Consider the following 13,607-nt stretch of genomic DNA (forward strand, 5'->3'; position numbering starts at 1 on the left):
AGCAGGAAGACACATAGCTCAAAACAGCTTTAAAATTGGAGTTATGCTGTCCACTATCACAGCCATTTATTAAGTAATCACTCCCTCATCAATATTTCAGAAATAATACAAAGTCTCCCCAAAATGAATGCAACAGTGATGAAACCAATTTAAAAGCCAACTCCAAAAACTTAACTTCGGACTAAAACCAAAATGTTAAATTTGAGACACTGTAAAACATAAAGAGCCACTCAATGGTATCTATATATGTATAAAAAAATTAATTATACTATACCTGGTTTTTCTTTATTTATTATAACAAAGACAGAATCCTCAGCACAGGCAAGAGTAAAAAGGGCATGAAGTTTACATCCAACTATGAAAGTCTGAAAGATAAAAAGCACCATATTGTTCATTCTGTGCACCCCCGCTAAGTTCCAATCCCTTCCAGGCAGGGATTTTTTTTTAATCCATTTTGCTCACTGCTATATTGCAAACATCAGAAGAAAACCCGGCCTACGGAGACACTCAATACATATTTGTTGAATAACCTTTTAAGTTAATACATATACAGATCTACCTGTTTCTTATCAATGGTTTTACAGTATTCTATTGAATGACTATCAAATTTTAACTGACCTCAAGATTATATTCAATTTTTTTTTTCTACCATGAACAATGTTTTAAGAACTACATATAACTGCCATTATTTCAACAAGAGATTCCTAAAGGTGAAATTGCTGGAGCAAAAGGTATTTATTCAATTTCATTCTCATTGACTGTGTACAAAAAAGTCTATTTCTCTACACTTTATCGCTATATTTTTTTCAATCTGCAATTTGGATAAAGTGACAGGGAAAAATCCTGTGTTATCTATTAATTTACATTTAATTATTAATAAGGTTAAGCACTTTTCATGTTTATTGGCTATTTGTTATTTCTTTTCTGTGTATTACATATTCTTACTTTATACCAACTTTTTTCCCGTGGGGTCATTAGTTTTTCCTTATTGGTTTTTGGTAATTTTTTGTATATTAGGGATAATAGCTCTTGTAAATATTTTCTTTCAGTTTCATTGCTCATTTTTTGGTGAAAAAGGTTTAAAATGTTATATAGTCAAATTTATTGTTTCTTTTATGGTGAGTGAATTTTATGATTTGTTTAGGAAGGCTATCTAAAAGGTTGGGCCTTAAGGAAGTATTCAATAAATAATATCTCTGTCATTAAATTATGTTGCCATTCCTCTTCACATAATGAAAATGAAGCTCAATCCACATACCTTTATCAAAATGCCATCTGTATAGTCCCACAGTTTAATCGTGCCGTCAAAGGAACACGAATATAGCTAGAAGGGTAAAAATAGTACAAAACTGATTTAAAAAAAGAACTACATGAAGATATCAAGTAACTTAACTGCTGATACAGAAGGCATTGCCTGTTCATTAATTCATTATCAGCTTTAAAGAGGTGAAATCATTTACTTATATTGTTTTTGCAAAATAAAAAATCTTATCACAGCTCTTTGTAGAAAGCAGACCTATCAATTTCAAGTTTTGATTAAAATAAAGAAAAAAGTCAACCCTCTGTCTTCAAGAGGGAGATGGTAAGGTATTGAGTTATGAAAAGCACTTGAGAGCTTGTTGCTATTTTCCCAGAGCCCAGTCCTTTATCAGCAGAACTGCTTTTATCTTACATTGGTATCAAAGGAGTGTCTCTCAAATGATCTGAGAATGTCCTTTTTAAAAAGGAAAGTTTCCAACCATCATGGACCAATATTTTTGTAAAATACAACTTAAGTTATTATGTACTTGGATGCTGTGGCAATGTCAAAGTGCCCTAAAGTTTTAGACACTCAATTTCTATACTTATCTCATTGCAGACCTGTAACCAACCGTTTGTGGCACTGGTCTGTGGGCCATATGTTGGTACCAAGAGAATGCCTTTGTAGCATGTTTTTATTTTTGTCCCACAAGACTGAATTTTACTAAAGTCACACTGGAGTTTTTCGTTGCTGTTACTGTGAAAACACTTTACTTAAAATTTTGAGTTTTTTGAAAGCAAGATGGTAGAGTAGGAGGACGTGGAATTCACCTCCCACCACGAACACATCAAAAATACATCTATATGTGGAACAATTCTCACTGAAAACTAACTGGAAACTGTCAGAAAGAGTCCTATACAACCAAGGCTGTAAGAAAGATCCACATGGAATGAGGTAGGCAGGGAAAAGAAGCAATCAGGTTGGGACCTGTTCCACTGGGAAGGAACACAGAGGACAAAGGAGATTACATGGGCAGAGATCTAACCTGCGGACTGAGTGAGCAGTTTGAGTCACATACTGGGTGCTCAAGTCCTAGGGTCTGACACAGGGAAGACAAGTTCCCTTGGCTGAAGTGCTGCTGGGACTAACAGTAGGGCAGTGGGAAGCCTGTATTCCACTCAAGAGGAGAGCACACACGTGGGCTTGCTCCTGAGGAAGAGGGTAGATTGAAGACTGCCTTAGTGGCTGCCTGGTTTCCTGTGACTGCTCCAGTACACGCTCCAGCCTTGCTTACTTCATGACACAGCTCCACATTGGAGAGAGGCCTGCCGTGACTGGGGAGAGAGCTTGGCTGTGGAACACAGAAGCAACCTAGCACCTCCATCTCTAGCCCCACCTCTAACCAAGGTGACAACTGCCAGCACACCCCGAGGAAAGATGTGACTTGTAGTTCATGTCAAAGCCAGCTCTCTTACCAAAGGCACTGAGCACATGCAGACTGCACAGGGATGCTTCCACATAAGGATATCCCTTCAAGGCTGGGATAATTAACCACTTCACCTAAATTCATAGATACAGAGAAAGTTAAGCAAAATGAGAAGACAGAGGAACTGGTCTCAAAAGAAAGAGCGAAAGAAAACCCCTGAAAAAATTAATGAAACAGAAATAAACAATCTACCAGATAAAGAATTCAAGTCATTAGTAATAAGAATGCTAACTGAATTAGGGAAAAGAATAGATGAACACAGTGAGAATTTAAACAAGGGACTAGAGGGAAAAAAAACACAAAAACACCCACTCAGAACTGAAGAATACAATAACTGGAATGAAAAACACACCAGAAGGAATTAACAGCAGACTAAGTGATTCAGAATGCACAAGTAATCTGGAAGAGAGAATAATGGAAATCACCCAAAAAGAAGAACAAAAAGAGTAAAGAAAGAAGGAAAGAAGGAAAGAAAGAAAAAGAAAGCAAGAACAGCTCAGAGATCTCTGGGATAACATCAAGAGTACCAACATTCACAACATAGGGCTCCCAGAAGGAGAAGAGAGAGAGAATAGGGTCTAAAATGTATTTGATGAAATTATGGCTGAAAATGTCCCAATCCTGAAGAAGGAAACAGATATCCATGTACAGGAAGCAGAGGGTCCCAAACAAGATGAATCCAAACAGAAAACCCTAAAGTCTCCACTGAAAAACTATTAGAACTAATAAGTGAATTCAGTAAAGTTGCAGGATACAAGATTAATATACAGAAATCTGTTGCTTTTCTATACACTAATAATGAACTACCAGAAACAGAAGAAAAAACAATCCCATTTAAAATCACATCAAAAAGAATAAAATATCTACAAATAAACTTAACCAAGGAAGTATAAGATATATACTCTGAAAACTATAAAACACTGAGAAGAAAACTGAAGATGATACAATGAAATGGAAAGATACCTCATGTTCCTGGATTGGAAGAATTAACATTGTTAAAATGTCCAAACTACTCAAAGCAATCTACAGATTTAATGCAATTCCTATCAAAATACCCATGACATTTTCAACAGAACTGGGACAAATGATCTCAAAATTTGTATGGAACCACAAAAGACCCCAAATTATGAAAGCAATCTTGAGAAAAAAGAACAAAGCTGGAGATATCATGCTCCCTTACTTCAGACTATACTACAAAGCTATAGTAATCAAAACAGGATTATACTGGCACAAAAACACAACACAGATCAATGGAACAGAATAGAGAGCCCAGAAATAAATCCACATACTTATGGACAATTAATATACAACAAAGGAGGCAAGACAGTCATAGGAGAAAAGACAGTCTCTTCCATACGTGGTGCTGGAAAAACTGAACAGCTACATATATAAGATTGAGAATAGAACATTTCCTCACACCATATACAAAAATAAACTCAAAATGGATTAAAGATATAAATGTCAGACTGAAAACCATAAAACTCCTAGAAGAGATGACAGGCAGAACACCCTTTGACGTCAATCGTAGCAATACATATTTTTTGATCTGTCTCCTAAGGCAAAAGAAATAAAAGCAAAAATAAACATGGGACCTAATTAAACTTAAAAGCTGTGTACAGCTAGGAAACCACAGACAAAACAGAAAGACAACATATTGAATGGAAGAAAATATTTGCAAATGCTATGACTGATAAGGGATTAATTTCTAAAATACATAAACAACCCATACAACTCGACATCAGAAAGATAAACAACCTGATTAAAAAATAGGCAGGAGATCTGAACATTTTTCCAAAGAAGATACACAGATGGCTAACAGGCACATGAAAAGATGCTCAACATCGCTATTAGAGAAATGCAAATCAAAATCACAATTAGGTATCACCTCACACCTGTCAGAACGGTTATCATCAAAAAGTCTACAAATAACAAATGTTGGTGAAGATGTGGTGAAAAGGGAACCCTTGTACACTGCTGGTGCACCCACTACTGGAAAACAGTATGGAGGTTCCTCAAAAAACTAAAAAGAGAACTACAACGTGATCCAGCAATTCAACTCCTGTGTATATATCTGAAAAAATAAAAATAGTAATTTGAAAAGATACATGTACCTCGATGTTCACAGTAGCATTATTTACAACAGCCAAGACATGTAAGCAACCTAAGTGACCACCAACAGATGAAGGGATAAAGAAGATGTGATGTGATATATACACTCAGCCATAAAAAAGAATAAAATTCTGTCATTTGCAACAATATGGATGGACCTAGAAGTATTATGCTTAGTGAAATAAGACAAAGGGAAAGACAAAGAAATACTGCATGTTATCACTTATGTGTGGAATCTAAAAAATAAAAGAAATGAATATATATAACAAAACAGAAACAGACTCACAGATACCGAAAACAAACTAGTGGATACCAGTGGGGAGAGAAAAGGGGGAGAGGTAAGATAGGGGTACAGGATTAAGAGATACAAACTACTACGTATAAAGTAGATAAGCAACACGGATATATTGTACAGTACATGTAAATATAGCCATTATTTTGTAATAACTTTAAATGGAGTTTAATCTCCACTACTGAAGAATCACTATACTGTACACCTGAAACTAATAAAATATTGTGAATCAACTCTACTTCAATTTAAAAAAAGTGGCAATTTTAAGATTTCTTCCAGGGAGGACATGGTATCACAGAATTGAAATAAAAAATGATGAAGAAAATATCTATTCAAGCAAAAGAATTATATTAGGTAAAAAATATATACCAGCATTACTACATATAACATGAATCATGAACACAGATCAGTAAAATATAACAAGGCAAACAGAATCACTATAAGACAGTGGTTATACACAAATACTGTGAGTTCAGAGTCCACAGAATCTCTGGCACCCACCCCTTCACCTCAACCAAGCCTGTTGTTAAACTTGGTAATACAGACTTCACAAATTCCAATTTTAATTTTCTTTTCTGCTACAAAAAACATTCAAATGGTACACATAACCATAACCTCTTTTCTCAAGTCCTCAGAGGACAGCAAGGACAAAATGTGTGCTTTTGACCCTGCAGAAGAGCTACTTAACTATGATTTTCAAGAGTAGCTCATTTAATTTTAGAAAGAAAAGATCAGTGTTAGTGCTACTTTATGCCCTACTTCTTTTATGACAACACAGTGAATGGCAATGCAAATCCATTCTTAAATTAAGCAGTAACTGTCAAGTTGGCTGAGACTAATCCAGAAAAGGGGAACTTGATCAAAAACTAGTGCAAGTTTTTTTTTTTTTTTGCGGTATGTGGGCCTCTCACTGTTGTGGCCTCTCCCATTGTGGAGCACAGGCTCCGGACGCGCAGGCTCAGCGGCCATGGCTCACGGGCCTAGCCGCTCCGCGGCATGTGGGATCTTCCCAGACCAGGTCACAAACCCGTGTCCCCTGCATCGGCAGGCGGACTGTCAACCACTGTGCCACCAGGGAAGCCCTAGAGCAAGTATTTTTGAGATAACCCTCTAGCAGCTTTGCTGACACTTAAGAACAAATTAAAACGACCATTTTATTGTTGATTTCTGAAAAGCAAGGGCTGTTTTGTGGGGAGAGTGGGAAGGTCCAGACTCCACTGGATCCCCAAGTTTGTCCTGAAATTAACTGGTTGATCCACTGACTAAAGAATCCCTTCTTCTTGTCTAGATACTGGCCCTAAGATTCGGTGACATCTGCATTAACACTAAAGAGCCTCATCTCTAAAGAAATAGATCTACAAAATCAATACCTCAGAGATGCATTCCAGAAACCAAAGAGTTCAGAGGTCAAATAAATTTGAGAAATACCCAAGACAATATACCCCTTCTGGATATTCACCATGCAGATAAAGGACTTGAGAAGACCTATAATCAAGAAATTCATTTAACTGTGCCAAATCCTGAATTTCAGAAACTATACAAACAAGAACCCCTTCTTTCAAGTAACGCCTATTAGCATCCTGTGAACAAATGATTCACAGAATACACCATGAACAATGTAGTTCTAGGCTGTGACCCTATTTTAATAATTAAAAATAAGTGAAAACTATACTAAATCAGAAAATCAAAATAGGTATTTCCCTGATCATCACCTAGAAAGCTTCTCAGCCAAATTCAATTCAAAATTTTCTTGCAACAATAAAGCCGATATTAAAATATTTGACTGTAAATTAACACCTGTAGATGGTTCTTGGGGTTGAGCTGGATTCCAGTCACCAGATTTCTGTGCCCTTGCAATATATGTACACATTCTTCTGTAGCTGTGCTATAAACTTTAATAAAGTCTCCAGAGACACAGAAGACATACCTGGAAATAAGAGAGAAAAATAAGATTCACATACAGTATAGACAGCATAATCTTTTTATTGTCCATGAAAAACAAAACAAAAACCAAAGTTATAACATGCAACAGAGATTTCTTTCAAAATAATAGTTTAAGAACTGTCTATTCAAATTGTGCTGCTTAAGCCTACAGGGCCATCTGAGGTCGTTTAGTTCACGAATTCTGAAAGTAGATCAATGATGCCAAAGTCATACCTCTGACCTGTTCCAGGGGCAGAGGCTGTATGGAATCATCCTGCAAAAACAGCCAACCTAACCAAGCTGCCTGTTCACTAATGGATGCAGACACTGTGCTACGCCTTCACTATCAGCTATTATTCTGCGGTGGTTCTGCTAACAGCAGCGTCTTCCCCTGTCCTCCAACTCTCCATCATTCATTGCACAGACACCAGCCTACAAATACGAAGTCAAATATTCTCTCTAGTCAGTGAGGTCTCTTAGATAGCAAAGTATAAAAACTTTATGACAGTTCTTTTTCTTACTCCCAAAAAGCTGACTTTGCGGCTTTCTTCCATATATCAGAGGCTACTAAATTATTAACTGTGGTTAACCTGGGGTAATATTTGTTTAACTTTTTTCATAATAGATATAACCATAAGACAAAGCTCAGAACTACAAATCTTCTAGCATCAAATAAAAAATGTTTGCTCTGTGCCTATTACATCTGACAGCCTACGTGTCTAACATGGTGCTTTCTCATATACCATAGAATGTATAAACCACAGAATCCTTAGGCTGGACCTCTTCTCTGTGCTCCCAAAGTACCCAAGGCATGATTTGATCTGGGTACTTTCAAACTGTGTTGAAATGTCTCATTTATGTAAATATCCATCTCCCTTATCTGGCCATATGCTCCTACAGGGCAAAGGCCCTATTTATCTTTGATTTTCAATGTCCAATCCAGTTTGTCAAACAGAACATGCCTGATCTTCAAAGGTTTTTTTTTTTTTTGCAGTACGCGGGCCTCTCACTGTTGTGGCCTCTCCTGTTGCGGAGCACAGGCTCCGGATGCGCGGGCTCAGCGGCCACGGCTCAGAGGCCCAGCCGTTCCGCGGCATGTGGGATCCTCCCGGACCGGGGCATGAACCCGTGTCCCCTGCACCGGCAGGTGGACCCTCAACCACTGCGCCAGCAGGGAAGCCCTCTTCAAAGGTTTTATAAACTATTTAGATAAAATGAACCAGTAAAAAAATTATTACAAAATAATCAAAGGGTAAATCTAATGCTGACTGGGGTTGCTACTACCCTATTTTATCATTTTTAAGACACTTTGAGTTTTCACATGTTCACCTCTCTAAAATCAGGATGCATCTTATAAGTGCTGTAACCAGTGGCCATTGTTGTGTTCAACTGTTTATAAGATCAACAAAGTACAAGCAACAAAGCAACCGAGGTACATGGATTCCCCTTTGGTTGGACCCTCCTCTCCATTCCCATGAGTACTCTAGTTCTTGCCATCTCCTGTCTGGACCACTCTTAAGGGCTTCCTACAGTCTCTAGGTGTGGCCCTTTGACTCAACCTTTCATACTCATACCAGACTAATTTTACAAACTTGAGCATATTACTTCCTTAACTAAAGATAAAATTAAATGAAAATCCTTCAGTGTTTTCTCACTGCCTTCAGGATATGATCCAAATTCCTATGTTTGACTCCAGTCTGAATGGAAATACCTTTTCACTTGAACTGTAGGTTAAGTGGTTCAAAACTCCAACGACCCCTTCGCTCTCCCCTGCTCCCCACTGGCATCACCAAGTCCTTTAGGCAGTGTTTCCTGGAGATGTTGGTGGGTGAGGGGGCACTGCTGTTTGCCAAGAAAACTCCCACTAATTGATTCTGATATTCTTCCCCAGTGAAAAGTAATTTCCTCTCTCCTTGCTCCTCAGCAGGGAATAATGACTTTTAACTGTTTGAATGCAAACCTCTAGAGAAAACACTCTCTACACTTGCACATTCTGCTATCTACTGAGAACACTTTCTTTCTGATTACTTCTTTAAGATTCAGCTCAGGGGTCTTTCCACCGGAAGCCTTCCCTCATCTTATTCCAGATCAGCACCAGTCCTAACATGCTTCTGCAGGGTGCGGGGCTTAATTCTATTCCAGCACTTTCTGCATGGTGTTATGAGAGAACTTCCTCTCCTTGAGGGGAGGAACTGTGTGTTTACTTACTTCAAATAATAACAGAAACAGGGTGTGGTAGAAAAGGAGGCATTTTTAAAAAGTCAAACACAGATGGGTTCGAATGCCAGCTTTACTATGTACAAGGCTGAATGATGTTGAAGAATTTACCTAACCTTTCTAAACCTGTTCTCCACTCGCAGGGTTATTATAAGGATTAAATGAAACAATGCATGCAAGTGCAAGCTTGGCATATACAGCAAACACTCAATAAATGGTTCTGTAAAATGAGGATAACAATACCTAAACCATGCAGACAGGGATGCATGTAAAGCACCACCACAATGCCTGTCACACAGCACTCAAATCATCTTTGTTGATCAAGTGGTGAAGTAAGAAATTAGGGATGTTTTCAAGCAGGAATCAGGATTTAAATGAGGTTCTGAAGGATGCATGATTTTTTTTTTTTTTTGTGGCGATACACGGGCCTCTCACTGTTGTGGCCCCTCCCGTTGCGGAGCACAGGCTCCGGATGCGCAGGCCCAGCGGCCATGGCCCACGGGCCCACGGGCCCAGCCGCTCCGCAGCATGTGGGATCCTCCAGGACTGGGACACGAACCCACATCCCCTGCATTGGCAGGCGGACTCTCAACCACTGCGCCACCAGGGAAGCCCCTGAAGGATGCATGATTTAAGGGCTGGTAAAGAAAAAGAAGAGCAACAAAAAACAGTAGGGAAATAACAACATGGTACCTACGAGAGACAGGGAATGTACCTATGGAAGTAGCAAAGTGTGCACAATGGGCACTAGCAGGAAACACAGCCCCATAAGCAGAGTTGAGCTAGATCAGGGAAGGCCCTGAAAGTCAGACATAAGAGCTACAGTTAAGGAAGACAACAGAACCCTGTTACAGGGTTCTGAGCAAGACTAGGAATAAGAGTTACAGTAACGTAACAGCAGCAGTATCCAGAATGATCTGCAGGCGAAAATACCTAGAGTCAGGGACATCGATTCTGTGATAAGTTAGAAATGTAAAAGGCAAGAATGTCCCATTGTTTTAGTTTTCTATACCCTAGTAACCTACTGCTACGATACATAGCACCATATAACTGTGGGAGGCAATAGGGTGTGATGCAAACAGTGCCGGACTGGGAGTAATACTTGATAGGGGGATGCCAGGTCCTTTCATGTACACCTCACCTCCCTGCTTGCCTCTCATAATAACACACTCAAGTAGGCAGAGTAGAGTTTTGTCCTAGTTCGAAGAGGACCTAGTGACCAAGAGAAAGCTGTTAAAATTCCACGATTCTGTTGTTCATTTACTATTTCAGCTTTTTTGATAAGCTCCTTGAGGTAAAATACAAAATTATTTTATTCCCCTTTGTATAAGTTAGCCAACCCTTGTGGCAGCTTTTAGATAATATTCAAGTCCTTGGTGAATTCATTATAACCCTGTTAATTTGCCAGAAAACTGGTTTAATTATTAGCTTCTATATATATGAAAAAAAATGTATCTCTAAATCTCGACCAAGTTCCCATCCTGAATTTCTGCCTAAACACCTGCTACACCCACCTGGTTGTTTTAAAGGTACTTTAAACTCAACAGGCACATGTGAACCCTACATCTTCTCCTCGTTAATCCTAATTGCTAAATCACTCCAAAACTCTGTCTTTTCTCTTCATCTTCATTATTATCTAATTCTGGCCAAAATCATTTCTTGCTTGGATGCCTGCATTAGTCTTCTAATACCTGGTCTACCTGGCCTATTCTAGACTCTTCTCCCACCACTTACCTTCAGCCTATGCTGCAAGTATACTGACCTTCTCATGCACATGACACCCCTCCCCCTCCAATTCCAAGTTGCTCACTTTGCCTGGTTGCCCTCCTCCCAGTATCACGGAAGGCGCAAACTCCTGTTAGTTTTGCAAGATCCTACTGCTGAAGGGAAACTTTCACTGTGTAACTCTTCCTTTGATGCCATCACTGCACCTTGAATATGCTAGCCTAGCCACCTCTCATCTCTCCACCACATACTGTATAGTTTAGTTCTCAGATTAATATTATTGAGGAAACACAATCATGTGTCCTGCCCTCCCCTCCCCACCAACACCTTATCTGCAGAATTAAAAAATACACTCTCTTTGGACCAAACAACCAAGAACTGACTCTATGTTCCCTTTAGAACCTCATTTCCCACTAGCTCTCTTCATATACCATTCCTACAAGCTAACCGTACCACAGTTCTCATGCTTATACTGTGCCCCCTATCTGGAATGCCTTCCATCCATATCCCCTAGTCAAAATACCATCCATCCATCTACATCTAGCCTAAACATCACTTCCTCATCAACCTTCTCCATCCTTCCAGTTTCAAGTACTCTTGTTTCTTATGGGATCCCAAAGTGCCACTGTATGAAACATCTGTTACTGATTATCTTCTTTTCCTCACTACACTGAAAGCTCTTGAAGGTAGGATCAATCCTGGAATTATCTTAGTTTTTCTCATCGCAGCTTGTTATAAATACATAGCTGATAAATACTTAAAAATGAATTGTAGGACTAATCAATTTTCACTAATCAAGTAAAATACAATGGATCCCAGTATAATGAATGAGATATACAAACAGTACACTGGAGGAGGAAACTGGATATCAAGTCCAAAGTGGCAGAACTTTGGCAATCTTTTGAAGCCTCAGTTTCTTCCTCTGATTCACAAGATAAGTATCAACAAAGCCCTCTTTACTGTAAAGACCAAGGACTTTTTTTTTTGCCTCTAAGGCAGTTTATGAAAGCTCCTTCAAGTCATGCATGCATTCAATAACTATTTGCCATACACCCATAAGCAAGACATTGCGGGACATACAAACTTTCATAAGATACTACCTCTACTTTTCTAAGATAGAAAGTGTTTTTACTAAGTGTCTCTCTATCCCTGAGTGACTTGAAAACGTTTTTTTACATTGTGTCACTTCTAGATGATGTTGACAATAGAGCAATGATGGTGACAGCTGACGTATATTGAGCTATTAAGTGCTAGGCACTGTTTGACTTGCTCTATTTGTATTGTATTAAGGCATTTAATCCTCTCAAAAAACCCTACGAGATGGATTACTAAATATTATTCCCCTTTCATAGATAAGGCAACTGAGGCAGAGATTAAGAATCTTGCTAAGGGCACACAATGGATGAACTGGGTTTAGTCAAGCTTTCCAGCTATACTGAGCTCCTGAGGAAGGGGACCAGGGCTTACGCGTGTTTTTATCCCACATAGAATCTAATGTCAGTTTTTACGCAGAGCTCCAAAAAGGTTGCCAAAATGCCTTTTTAGGGGGTAGAGAAGTGTGGAGAAATCAGAATCTTTAATCATACAGTAATTCCAAGTCACGATTCGGTCCGAAAAGGGGATACTCCTCGTGGTCTTGCAAGAGCAGTGACGTATAAATCCGTGCCCTGACCATTTTCCAGCCGCCCCAACGCCGAGCTGATTCTAGATACGTGGGTCCGCCCGGGGGCCCCTCAATCTACCTGCAGGTCCGGGGACGGGGGAAGCGCGCCCAAGCCTGAGGTGCTACGGAACTAAGGGGTTCTGAGTCCTCTTACAGCACACGGGCACCAGCTCCCTCCCGCTGGCCCTGCGGTCTCCCGCACGCGCGTTCCTTCCCCGAGCCCAGAATCGCCTGCTGGTTTGTCCAGACGCGCCCGACAGTTCTTTCTCTCCATCCCCCGGGGACACGCGCCCCTCAGCTGGGCCGGCAACGCGTGGTGGCCTCTTACTTAGAATCTGCAGAGAACACCGCTCTCCTGAAGTTCAGCTCGCTGCCGCCACAACGAACCACGCGGAGACTCTCCTCCTCCACCATCTTCGCGCAAGCGCAAGGACTCGCGGTCGCCGGCCCGGCCCCGAGCTTCCCCGACGGAAGCCCATTGATAGGGCGTTTGCCCCAGACCACAGACCCCCATCCTCGCAGGGCTTCTCTAGGCCTCAGTCTCTATGGTAGTTCTCAATGGTAAGACCCAGCGCCTGTGCGGCCATCTTTGGTTTGGGCAACGTCAAATTAGGACATGTGAAAAAAGGAAAAAGAGAAACATAGAATGCATTTATATTAGATCCCTCTAAATCTTATTTAGAAAAGATAAATTTCTCTCCGGACTTGTTAATCTGACTCTAAAGTTTCTTACGCCGGAAGGGAAAGGTGGCCCGAAGTGTGTCAGATGACCGCCAGTCCTTTCCCAAACCCCACCAGGCTTCACCTTTCTCTTAACTTTGATTCAGGAGCTGCGAGATGACGCCAGCGTTTTGCGCCAACAGCATTCCTGGTCGCGCAATTGAGTTCTTGGTTGGAAAGGTAGCGTTCTCTTTTTTGCAAAGTTGTTAGCTCCTCTCGTTAGCTGTCACTT

General features: G+C 40.0%; 1 protein-coding gene across 1 annotated transcript in view; it reads right to left on the reverse strand.

Annotated features, from left to right (window-relative positions):
- Positions 1-13,079, reverse strand: part of WDR75 (WD repeat domain 75) — a 41,469-nt gene extending 28,390 nt beyond the window's left edge. Inside the window, exons 1-4 of the mRNA XM_007464980.1 lie at positions 12,984-13,079; positions 6,925-7,054; positions 1,259-1,324; positions 275-365 (exon numbers count right to left, since the gene is read on the reverse strand). Coding sequence (XP_007465042.1) covers positions 275-365; positions 1,259-1,324; positions 6,925-7,054; positions 12,984-13,069 — 373 coding nt within the window. The 5' untranslated portion in view covers positions 13,070-13,079. The remainder of the gene's footprint in view (positions 1-274; positions 366-1,258; positions 1,325-6,924; positions 7,055-12,983) is intronic.
- Between the last annotated feature and the right edge of the window lie 528 nt (positions 13,080-13,607).

Source organism: Lipotes vexillifer, unplaced genomic scaffold (genome assembly GCF_000442215.2).
Source record: "Lipotes vexillifer unplaced genomic scaffold, Lipotes_vexillifer_v1.1 scaffold903, whole genome shotgun sequence".
Lineage (NCBI taxonomy): Eukaryota > Metazoa > Chordata > Mammalia > Artiodactyla > Lipotidae > Lipotes > Lipotes vexillifer.